Source organism: Passer domesticus, chromosome 4 (assembly GCF_036417665.1).
Source record: "Passer domesticus isolate bPasDom1 chromosome 4, bPasDom1.hap1, whole genome shotgun sequence".
Taxonomy (NCBI): domain Eukaryota; kingdom Metazoa; phylum Chordata; class Aves; order Passeriformes; family Passeridae; genus Passer; species Passer domesticus.
Window position 1 is genome coordinate 31,306,983 of NC_087477.1, and position 12,859 is coordinate 31,319,841.

A 12,859-nucleotide genomic window follows, 5' to 3' on the forward strand; every position below is an offset into this window, starting at 1 on the left:
TGAGAATTTTGATATATAAAATATTACATCCCTTGGGAAGGGGTGACAACCTTAACTGGAGTATAAAATACAGTGGAATTTTTTACTGCATTGGGAGGGTATTTGTTAGTCTGACAGCCTTTAAATTTGTCTCGTTCTGGAATGATTTATACAGGGATTGTGTGTGGAAAACAATTCAGTAACTGTTTTATCATCACATTTTTTGAGATTTTAGGTGTTCTTCATGTTAGTGCTTATAACTAGTAACAGCATGTGACATTATTTTTATTTGAACTTTGTATTTAACATCTTAAAAGGGCAAGGAGAGTTGTAGTTTATTCTGTATGCCTACTGATTTCTCTGTGAAGTTAAGAAACCTAGGAGAAGTGATGGGGTAGCCAGGACACGCACAATCTGTTGGAACACAGAAATAAAATTGCTGCTTTGTCTGCAGTTGCATGCTGTAAAAGTAATAACTGAGGCTTCACAATTACATAGACCCTCCTTTCCCTGAAATCCAGAGTGGAATTTTTCACACTTTATTGGATTAATGTTTGTATAATCTTGTTTAAAATAATCAGAAGGGAGGGTTTTCAGTGTGCACTAAATATGTGCTGATGTGGTGTAAATTTATTGTGAATGCATTTTTCCACCGATTTCAAAGAAAAGTGGTACATGAAAATCGTATTTTTGGCTCCCTTTTTTCAGTTTAGTAGCTATTAATTGTAATGTCTTCCATAAAAGATTGCAGTATTTGAATCCTGAGTAAGATATTCTGAGAAGAAATCTAAATAGACATCAGTTTCTTTAAAATTCATGCAGATAATCTGGAGGTTGCAGTATTAAAGCTGTGATTACTAATGAAACACCAAACCCTGGTTAGAATTCACTTTGAATTTCAAGCAGTAATAAAAGGATATGACAAGTGAGATAATATAATGAAGTTATGCAGGTATCTTACAGCTCCTCTTTGGTTACCTAAAACAGATTTAAATTGTTCTCATTTCACAGGTCCCAGACAACAACACACCAGGCTTACAGAATCAAACATAAAATAGTGACATCACTGGAATGGAAGTGCTGTCCTGGGTACAGTGGGCAAAACTGCCAACCCAAAGGTGAGAGGAGTTGTAAGGGTCTGAACTATTCACTTCAGCAAAAGAAAACGATGCAAATGTGATCTGTGAGCAAATGGCTCTGTTGAAAACAAATGCAGTGCTTTGTGTTAAATTCAAAACCAGTAAGAAAAAATGCTTTGGGATATTGACTCTTCCTTGCACGTGATTCTCCACAGGATCTAAGCAGAATGTCTTTTCCCCTCTTCCACTCTAAATAAAGCTCATAAAATCTCCAGCCATATTTCATTTTGCTAAAATATGGAGTTTGCATTCAGTGAGTCTCTACTTTTGACCTTTTAGTTATTGAGAATTGCAGTGCTGGGGGAATTAAATCCAGGTCCTCTATTGAATACTTGCCATAATATTCCTCTACAGCAGTGTTACTCTTTTGCCTTTTGGTTTCAGGCTCTAAGAATATATTTTGCTTGTGAGAAAATAATGTATCAACTTTTTTTTACTTCCCTCAATTTTGTAGTTTCTTCTGCTGTTCATTTCAACAGTGACTGAATTTTTCTAGGTATTACACATGATCCCTGTATAATTGTGTCCTTTTTGACAGAATAGCCTTTCACCTCTGTCCTGGTGATCAAATATGGGGCATCATATTGTAATTTCACTTCTGTATAAAAGCTCTTTCTTTGCTGCTGGCCTTAAGCAAGCAGTCCTTGAAATATTAGATATGGCATCAGCATACAGGTTTTAAATTAATGAATATTGCAAGAAAGGCTATTAGATATGATAGGGAATTCAATCAGCAGCGGTAGAGTAAAGGGCTGTGATTAAAAATTAATGTAGAGGAATGAAGAAAAATCACTATTGTTCACATCCAGGAGGGAAATTTAGGTGCCAAAAAGCCAGAACCTTGGCAGGCACAAAATTCTCTGCACTGCACTGTGGAGTCAGGCATTAACAGATAGAGCACAGTTCGTCAGCAAGGTTGTCCAGTGAGCATGGATCAAGTGTTTTAAATATTTTCCTTCAGAAAAGAGCAAACAATAAAAATAGATTAAAAAAAATGTAAAGGGTAGCATTCAAGGGGGACGTCACAGTTGATAAAATTGAAATGGCATCAAAACAACAGGCAAACACTGACCAGGAAGAAAATCTGTATAACTCAATTTGTAGTGGCATCTGTGTAAAAAGTAATAATAAAGGGAAGTGCTGTGAAGTGTTGCAGGAGCTGGTGTTACATCTCCTGGGTTCTATTTTCAAACCTCTTCTTGCTTGCTGAATAACTTGGGGAAGCCTCTTATAATCTGCATAACCAAGTTTACCCATCTAGAAAATTGAGATGACACTTATCTCACAGGGGCACTGGGATATTTAATTAATTAATGCTTTTAGAAGTGCTTAAAGAGATTGGGATGAAAGGTGTTATGTCAGAGAAGCTTTTCTTCCTTGCTTCTGGAATCGTGCCTCCCATGAGGAGCAGACCACCAGCACAAGCCTGCCTGTATTATTCAATTCCCATGAAGGGACGTGGGCTAATGAACTTGAACAGCTGGGAGTCCAATAGCCCTGTCTTCCTGTGCTCCAAGACAGCAGGGGAGAGGCACTGAAAGTGCTGAGTGGGGCTCTCCCGAGTCACTGAGCCTCCCACTTGGCCTCTCTGTTGTTCAGCAGCAGAATTGTTTCTGAAGGATTTCTGTGTCAAGGGAACTGCAGTGTTCTGACAATCCTTTGGATCATGGAAAGGAGCTGTTAGTGTGATGTGGGTTGCTTGTTGCAAACACTGATTTAAAATGCCTTCTGGTTTAACTTCTCCCTCAGAGTGGAGTCATATGTGGCTGTTTCAGTCTGATAGTCTAGGAAGGAGAAACCACTTAGCACCACCTGATAGCTATTACCAGATGTCTGAAAGTCTTATTTGGTGGCCCTGTTGGAACTGCTTGGCTACAGATGCTTCTCAAGGTAGTGCAGTAGTGAGAAAAGGATGTGTTCAGATCACTGTTTCTAACCTTACCTCCCTTGTGGCAACACATGACCAAATTGGCTAAGACATGGATCCTATTGCAGCATGGACAATGCAATTTTCAAAGAAAATTTATAATGATGAAAAAACGTAGGCATCATTTTTATAAGTCTGACAAGTCAACATGGATGATTGAACAGTTAAAGCATCATTATTTTGACCTGGGAACATCAAGTGCTTAACTGAGAGCAAAACCGCTAAAACAAAAGGACACTTCAAATTGGAGTTGCAGACTTCATGACGTCGCTTTTACTAAACACAGCTTTATTTTAACTTTGTGCGTGCAATAATGAAATCCCGGTTCCCCCAAGCGCATTCGGAACACCGAATTAAATGGTTTAGAGGCAGCAGCGGGTTCTGCCACAGCCACTGTCAGCAGGGAATTCCTTGGAGTGGCAGTGATGCCATTTCTCCAGCAGATGGCCGTGCGGTGTCCCATCCTCTGCGTGCGGTGAGCGGCACGCAGAAAAGGTGGGAATTCGCCTTGAAACAGGGAACAGGAGGAAACTACCTAACCCCCCCTCTGGGAAACCCCTTCAGCCACTCCCGCTTCATCAAAGATCTATTGAGTCAAAAAGACGCAATCTTTTTTCTTTTTTTTTTTTAATATTCTGTGAAATTATTTAAAGTGCTGTGTTTAAAAATACATGGGACAATAAATTATACATCTAGGCCAATATATTGGATGATAGACACTTAATGTTAAATTTCTGTATGCATGACTTGTTTTTCTGATACAACTGGAAGGACTCATTGCTCAGGATTTCATATTGCTGCTTTGTTTTGTTTGTGGTGCTTTGTTATTGCAAGTGCCTCCTCTAAGGTGGGTCTAGCTGTCTCATTTGAATTTTTTTTTTGTTTAAACTGAGCATGGCATATCTAATTTTAAAAGGTCTGAAATGTAAGTCATTTGATGGCTATTTCTACCCTAAACAGTATGTGTATTAGGTTTTTGGTCTGGTGCTCCCATCACACCTGCTGTTATCCAGCTTCTACAATGGTAAATCTCAGCTGTGGGAATAAGGGGCACATAAATGTAATCACCATATGATGTCTTGGAGTGATTCCTTTGGAAAAGGCCTGAGCCCTGCTGGAAGAATGATGCAGGAGAAGCTATATTGCTAGTGACTCCTCTGAATTTGTTTCACAAATGAAAAGCCTGAATTTCTAATGCTGCTTGCCAGGTACCTTTCCTGTAGCATGGTGAAATGAGATAAGTACACAATTTGTGACTGTCTGTGGGTGAGGTTGGTGTGTGTGTGCATCGCTGGCTCCAGCCCTTGCTGCTGTCAGAGGCTGTGTAGTGCACTTTGGGCTTGCTCCATGGCTGGCTTGCTCTGACAGAGATGCTGTGTGCTTGGTCTCACAGCTGTTCTGTTACCCGAACAATTTTAAAGCATTAGTAAAACAAGCATACAGGGAGATATAAGTATCCTTGGAACTTTAAGAGTGAATAAAACTGTGAGGGTTTGAGTATTCTAGAATGTGGGGACAATTGATTTACTAGGGAGGATGAAAAATGAGGTGGATAGTACATATAAAAAAAAATGTGGCATCTGTAGCACCAATAGTGTCAGTGAATGCATTTAGAGCAATGGAAAGACCAGTAAATAAAAGAATAAAAGGACATTGATCAGCTGGTCTTTATCACAGGCAAGTAACTGACTCCCTTGTCACAGATTGTATCACCACAACATCACCTAATAAATCCTGTATAATGAGTTGGGCTGACTGCAAGGATTTAGCTTCTGTCAAAAACCATGCCACAGAAAGATAAAGGAAGCTGTTAAAATTATAACCATTTGAAGATTTTGTGTTTCTCATTAGACAATTTGAAAAGATTCTATCAAACTATTGGTCCATATGATAATTTCCTCTGAGTTCCTAGCCTAATTTTTACAGCACCCTTAATTTACAACCTAAACACCCTATATTGTCCTAATTGCAGTCTATTTATTTTCAAATGTTATGTGAAACATAACATAGTTATGTGAAGCATGGAATTTCTTGACCCCGCATTTTAATCTGTTTCCCTGGAAACTCGCATTGTGGCTAAACTAGATTTTAATATTTGAAGTGCAAAATAATGTCACCATACCCAAGTTATTCTGCTTGTACTGTACTAAAGACTGAAAATCACATTAGTGCCACATAAGTGGTTCTCCTTAGATATGCTCTTCCTGGAACATTGACTTCAAAATGTTCCACAAACTGAGTAAGTATATAAAAATTGGTATCCATTTACACTAGTAAATTTATTACCTTACTTGTACATATTTTGTTTTTCAAAAAAGTAAAGTAAAACAACATCAGTAAGCCTGATGGCTAGAGAGAGAATGTATGTCAGGAATATGGAAATCTCAGTTCTGTTCCCAGCTATCTGATAAGTTCATTACTTTTTGTGAGTGGAGGTGCTTAACTTTATAGACCTCAGTTTCTACAGCTGTGATATTGAATTAATAATGCTAGTCCAGACATTTGCAAATTACTTTTGGATCTTTTGGGCTGAAATGTAAAATAAGAACAGATAAACCCATCTGCCATCACCAGAGAAAATGTTTACAAAATTGTCACCTTTGTGAAGTTTTTTTTATTTTTATACCAGTCATAAATGTCAGATGATATTTGTTGGAACTTAGAATTTGATTACGTTTTGAAATTGTTCTTATTTTTTAGGTACTGCAAAAATGTAATATCACCACTGCCTTTAATAGTAAGATTTCCATGGTTGAAGATCTGTGTAATCTGTAAAAAAACCAAAAACAAACCAAAAAAACCCAACCCAAAAATCAGTTTCAACAAACCTGGTTATTTTTGCAACCATTAAAAGTCTCTAATTAATTTTACAGCTGATAATCTCTGTATTGCCTTTATACTGCTGTTTTATATAGTTCTAAAATATTTCTCTAGAATTTTTTGCCCATGCCTTTTAAAAATTCTGTTCATTATAAAGCAAATTTTGACATTTTAATATTAACACCAGCCCCTGCCATTCTTGGGAAGTCTTTTATAAAGCCAGTCACCATCTTCAGCAATGTGTTCCCACACTACATGAAGCAGATAAGAGTCACTGCAATGATCAGGCTTTGGTACAGAATAAAGAAAGAAAAAAATTGTTGTGCAATCATCTCAATTATCATGTTCTGTGGTTCACTCACATTCTTTATTTTCCTTTTTCTCCCTTGTCTAGCTCAAGAACAGCAGTCAGTTGTACACAGCACCCAGGCTGAAAGCAGCAGAACTGTCGGTGAGAGGACACCAGGAGCTCTGCAGGACCCCAGTGGGCCAGGTCAGTTGTTAAAATTGCTCTCACCTCTACCCAGTCACTAAGATCACTGCAAAAACAATTTCAGGAAAATCTCTGCCTACTGAAGGGACCTAAATGCAATGTAAATTTCTATACGTCATGGTACAGTGGTTTGCTCTTCTGAAAAAGATGGTCAGAAGATACTGAATTTAAATGTACCAGCGGATTAGAAATTTCAGGGGGTTTTGTGCCTAAATTAAAACAAAGGAAGTATTTGGTATGGAAATATTTAAACTATTATGTTATTGAATACAATATATTAATTAACAGCAGGGGGAAAAAAAGGAAATTAAACCAAACAATAAAGCAAAAAACCCCAGCCCAAATATAGGAGTAGCATAGACCAGCATTGCACACAGAAGAAAATGTAGTGAAGTTATTGATTGTCCGAATACATGATTAGTACTATGTATTTTCTTACAAAAATTTGTTCTTTATTCAAAATCAGTACAAAAATGTTTGAAGCTTTAACAAGGGCAGCTCAGGTGTGTTTTAAGCTACTATGTCTAGGATGATCAAATAACTAAGAAAGAAAGAGTTTAAACATTTATACCAGAGAGGCTTGAGAGTATTTCTTATTACCTTATGCACTTGCTCATTATTGTGTTTACTTTATATAATCTGGATATTATGTTTTTGGAATAAAACGTCAGTATTGTCTTGCACAAGTATGTACGGGAAAAGGAGAATTGTAAGAGCTGGTCATTAACAAAAAAGGTTTATTCAAATAGTGATCTATATTGAGAAACTATGTTAGATGACTGCTTTGTGAAAAACTTCTCCACGTTTTGGTTGCTAATTGCTGGAAGCTTTTTGGGGAGAAATCCAGCAATGTTTGCCATTTTAGGAGGAGGCACCACACTGTTGCCTACACGTGCTGCAACATGAATGGTGGCCATTTTCCATGGGGATAAAATCCCATTACCCCAGTGTCTCAGGGTCAGGTCAGAGGTGGAGTTTGGGGCTCCAAGGGCAACCAGAGTCCTAGTTGATGGCAGTTTTGGTCTTGGAGAAATCCTGCAATGTTCACGATTTTTGGAGGCAGCACATGACTGGCTACATGTGCCTGATCTCAATTCATGGCCCTTTTTTACTTGAAAAATGTATTTTTCATGGTGAGGAACCAGAAAATGGCCATGATGTGAAGAAGTGTTTAATAGAAGTATATTCTTTGAACTTCCTTACTACCTTCCTTTTCTTTTGAATCTATTGATGCTTCTGTTATTTTTGTTTACACTGGCTTTTTTGTATAACCATTGTCTGTTCCATGCCGTGGTGTTGTTGTCACTCACCTATTGGCCTCTATCCAGAAACATTCTCCTGAAGCAAATAAATAAGTTGGGTTACATTCTCAGGTTTGTGTTTTGCAATTTTACATACCTTCTTGTGGGCTGTAATGCATGCTGAGAGAACAGGGTGTCATAATTAAGATTGCCACAGAGTTTTATAGAGATTTTACAAATGTATGTGCTTTACTTTAGATCTTAATAGACAGGAGGAAAAGGAGAGGGAAAGGTGGAATCTGGTGTGGAGCTATAGAGGGGTATTTTTGAAAGGGAGTTAGACTGTTGTGACTTGGTGATACTCTGTGAGCCAACCAAGTCTCTCGGGGCTGGAGGGAGGAGGAGGATGTTTAGTAAAGCAGATGGCCTATTATGAAAAGGTGAGCTTGATCAACAGAGGACTGAGACATGCCACTTCTGTTATTAGGAATTATGGTCTGAGAAATAAATCTGAAACTGGAATCTCTAACCTCTGTGTTAATTGCTTTTCAGTCATTTTTAAATCAAATTGGGTCACTCTAGAAAGAGAGATACCTGTTGTGGCTGTCAGCCCTGTAAACATGGCCTGGGACCAGGCCTGACTGCTGTGGTCTGTCATTCCATCAGCACCTGCTATGGCTCTACAAGCCAAATTCTGCTTCCAGCTCCCACTTTGCAGCCGTGCCACTTTCAGGCACAAAACCTCACTTTCAGGTTCATCTACATTCTCCTCCCCCCTCACTGATAAAACCAGCTAAAAAAACTATTACACCCCACAGGTTAGTTATCAGCTTGGGTGACTGTGTGTGAGCCTCTAATGAATTCAAATCCCTTTCTCATAGAAACAATTTAACGAGAAGCAGAAGTGTCCAGACCTGTTTGTCTCTCACAAAGATGTATTATGAAGACAAAGGTCTATCAATGGCCTGTCCTCACAGTGCCAGTCAGAATAATGGCCAGAGTCTAAACGAGCTGGTTGAGTTAGAAACAATTTAGTATCTGTGTAAGTAGATACCTTGGGCAGAGAACACAGTTGGAGATCCTAACATCCTCACCTAAAAGAGCCTTACTCTCCAGACTCTTACTGTGGTGACCTTTACAAGCAACATGACTCTACAGGAGAGCATTCTCATGGGCGCTGGCCTGCTTCATCTGTATCTATCTTTACATACTAGAATTTTAAAGAATACAAGTCATCAGAAGAATATTCCCTTTTGTATATAAATTGCTTGGGGTTTTTAGAGACTTTGGACCCCTGTACTTTGACAGGATTTCTGATTAGAACCGTTTGCTGCCATAGGAATAGACACTGGTGCTGTAATGAAAAGTGACAAAGGATCAATAGGAATACTGTAAAATTACACGAATAAATATTTGTATGCAATGCTAAAGAATCTCATCCATAGCAGTTTATTAAGTAATAATATAGCCCAGATCATTTTGGATAATATATCGTATGCCTAACATTTATGCATTTAGGTTGAATTATTGAAGGAGAGGTTCTAGCTTTGCTTTCAGGAATTCAGACATCTAATTTTATCAGCATCTTCTGAAAATCCCTGACTAAGTTTGATACCTGTCACCTGTCAAACTCAGATGGCTGGCTGAAGTCATGTGGAGTCCTAATTTTCAACATCAGGGTATCCTTCACCATTACCTATCTTAAAAGCATCTATCTAGCCTTTTTATTCCTGAGGAGACTACAAGTGTCAAGAGCAATTTGGGCAGGTTTTAAAACAAACTTGACTTTGTAGGTTAAGCTTCCATTTTTAATGACAGGCTAATCATTATTCCAAAGTAATTTATCTATTAGCTGTTTTTCTGCCTTGCTGCTGTGTTCAACAAGTCTTTATTTTAATCCTGACAATGGAAAGAAATATATTCCTTCAGACACAAGCCTTGCAAATTTGTGAAGTTGTGTTATAAATGATAAGTAAAAATGAATGTTTTTGTCATTGTGTTAAAGGAGATTGACTAAATGAGAGTTAACTGAATACCCTGTAGGGTGCTAGGTAGAGGAAGAATGGCATTATGTTGATTAAAATAAGCTAACCATTCAGAATATTCTTGTGGAATCATAAATACTTTATAATGGCTACATATGTTTCAGTAATTAGTAACTGCTGTGCTGCTGAATCTCACTAATATATGATACATGACAAAAATCAAGATGATTCACTAAAAACTAAAAATTCAGAAAATTTTCACCCCACTTTTGGCTAATGTGTCTCAGTCAATTATACCTTCTTTTATTTATTCACTAAATTATGTTTAACAATACTTGTTTTGGGGTTTTTTTTCTCATTTTGTTTCCTGACCAAGCACTTTTTCAAAAAATGAATGAGAAGATTAACAGTCAGGAGATGAAACTGACTTTTCTACAGAAGAAGGTTGACAGCATTGCTGCTGCGATGAATGATGTGAGCAAGATGCTTTCTTCTCTGGAAGGCAAAATCAATGAAGATAAGGGCAGAGACTTCCAGTCTTTTCTAAAAGGTAAGAAAAATAAATTAATGTAATCACTCACCCTGTTAGAGGTGCCAGAAAAACAAAAGGCTAAAAATCTTCATAGACTGTTCTATTCCATTACTCAACACTTGTTGAGAGAACTCATTTTTAAAATTTCATTTCATAAGAGAGGAATTTGTTTATTTCAACATTTGCTATTGTGTTTTCAAAGTGACAAAAAATTTATATTCTTGGGTGTTTCATCATCTACATGGTAGCTTAAGCCACTATCAAGGCATTTTCATTTGCTTAGCGCATCTACAAATATTCTTATGTCTGTTTTTGTTTATCTGGCAGCTGCTAAAGGATGTAGTGTTTGTTTTGCTACCAAGTCTAATCAATGTTCTTTAATACATAATTCACACACACAGGGCAAACTATGAGGAATTCTGTGGTGGGTGTGTTTATAATACAGCAAACATTCTGCTGAATGATTTGTCCGTGATTGTATTAGGCCATCTTTGATAAACACCTGCACTCATGTTCAGTATGTGAGAAAGACCCAGCTAGAGATCAGGAGCTTGGGCAGCTCCTCACCAGCAGAATTATGCATCCCTTTGTTGTGAATCCTGCAGCAAGAGCTGTGTGTTACCCAGCTCAAAGTGTTGCTTAACAAGCAGATTCAGACTGAAACTTTCATTTCGTCAATGTGCAATATTTTTCTCATTTTTCAGGAATATTCTCCAAACCATATTCTACACTTCAGAATCCAGAGACTTTTCTACTGTTTAAAAATAGAATAGAGGTTCTGGAGTTCCTTACATTGAGATGAAACTGAACAAAACAATAAGTGGTTCTGTATCTCCTTCAGATTTACCAAGTTGGGTGCCATTTCTTGTATTTTCAGTCCTCTGTCTCCTGGGCTTCTCCTGCCACATGCTACATGGCTCTCTTGTATGCAAGTTCATTCCATCTCTTGATCAGTGACCTGCTTTCACCTCTCCACATATTGCTAGATGGCATTCTTGACCCTTGGGTGCACATTTAATCTGCCTTTGAGTATTTTCCATTTCCTTTCTGCTTTCTCCTCATTCTTTTTTTTCTATTTCACTCATTCTAGCTGTCATTTTCATGCTAGTCTAAGAGGTGTTTTTCAGCATCCTGTGTTTCTGCTTCTCCATTCCCTATCTCTATTTCAGGGTCTAAGTCTTAATTAAAATCTGCTGGCAAAACCTGCCTTCTTTGAAAATGCCCTTCAAGCCTTTATTTTTTTTTTTACCTGTAATGTTTTATATTATACCTGCTCAGCAAAAATCTCCAGCTGATATCCCTCTTTTTGATTTATCTTCTCAATCTATCTCCTAATCAAGGAGACATAGCACCAATGAAAAAGATGCTGTCAACTACATTCCTTGGTTCTAATTATGAGCATTCCAACACAGGTTATTCTTGGCTTCTACATAGGTAAAAAAGCAGGAATTAAGAAAAGAGGGGAGAAAGAAAAGGTTAGCGTGTCTGTTGGCTTCTATGTGCAATGACAAATGGCAACTGCAATTTCTGTCCAGGAAATGTTAGTCAGTTGTAGTTAAATGCAAAAATAGTATCCTAAAGTAGCAGGACCTGATAGCATCTTCCATACTATCCACTGTAGCACTGGACATTCTACCTTGCTAAAAATTACTCTTAGAAGCTCACCTGAAGCAAACCACAACTTTCCCAAAACTACTGCCAACCTGAAGCAACCTGCTTTTGAAGCACAGTTAAGTCTGTAGTTGCTTTTTGCTATTCAGGCATTTTCCTTCTTCACCTACTTTTCCATTTTCTTCCTCTGCTTCCAGGTCCTTTTCTTACCTTTTCTATCACCTTTTTTCTTATCACATAAGTTCTAATGTTCTGCCCAGCTTTGTGTCAGGGTTTGTTAGGAGCAAGGTCTGATTCTGTGACCAAACAATTCAAAACAGTTTTAAAAGTCTTTAATTCTTGGTTTAATCTAGGACTTCAGTGACACAAATATGTCATCTGCTGATGTAGAGGGCAACACTCACTGGAGTAACTGATATGCTCCTCTGTTTAGTTAATGAAACCTGTTGTGCATTTTAAAAATTGCTTTCACTACTCAGAAAGCTGTTCCCATTTGTTACTTAGGGAAAATAACTTTGTGCTCTTTTTAATTTAAAAAGCTCTGCTTGCTTCCTGCTATTATTTTCTTCCTCCTCTAACTCCATATTTAATACACACCTTTCCTCTTAATTATAAAAATGTACACTCCTTTCAAAATGAACTCAGTAATGGAGTGTTAATCACTTCCAAGTCAGAAATGTCATTTGCAGATGCATACATAACCTCAATTCAGTCTCCTGTGCACATAAATTTATTTTGCACATTATTCTTCAAATAATTGAAACTGCAAAGAGAGTATATGTTGACACAGAGTAATTACACCCTTTGGTTTTCAGCCAGAAAGCTAAAATTAAAATTTATAATCTCATAAAAGGTGCAAGAGATCTTTAACGTTCATAGGTAGTTTGGACCTTTCTATTTCAAAGTGAGCAACAGAGAAATTAAGCTACATCCATGAGTGCACACATGTATTTGCAGCTCAAGTTTAACAATACACCCAATTGTCACCAAGTTTGGATCAGGTCTTTGCGTGCACAAGTGTGCTCCCACAGCCCCTGCTGCACTTAGCTTATGAGCTACCCAGTTGTCCTAGCCAGAAAGAAGGGTAGAGAGAAACCCAAAGCTGTCTGGTTTAGCAGGCTCCACACTCCCC

At 37.8% G+C, this 12,859-nt stretch overlaps 1 protein-coding gene across 2 annotated transcripts in view; it reads left to right on the forward strand.

Annotated features, from left to right (window-relative positions):
* The window catches only part of MMRN1 (multimerin 1), a 35,815-nt gene that overhangs the window by 14,571 nt on the left and 8,385 nt on the right, over positions 1–12,859 (forward strand). For both annotated transcript variants that reach the window (XM_064416934.1, XM_064416935.1), the window contains exons 3-5: positions 991–1,097; positions 6,260–6,358; positions 9,961–10,134. In XM_064416934.1, coding sequence (XP_064273004.1) covers positions 991–1,097; positions 6,260–6,358; positions 9,961–10,134 — 380 coding nt within the window. The remainder of the gene's footprint in view (positions 1–990; positions 1,098–6,259; positions 6,359–9,960; positions 10,135–12,859) is intronic.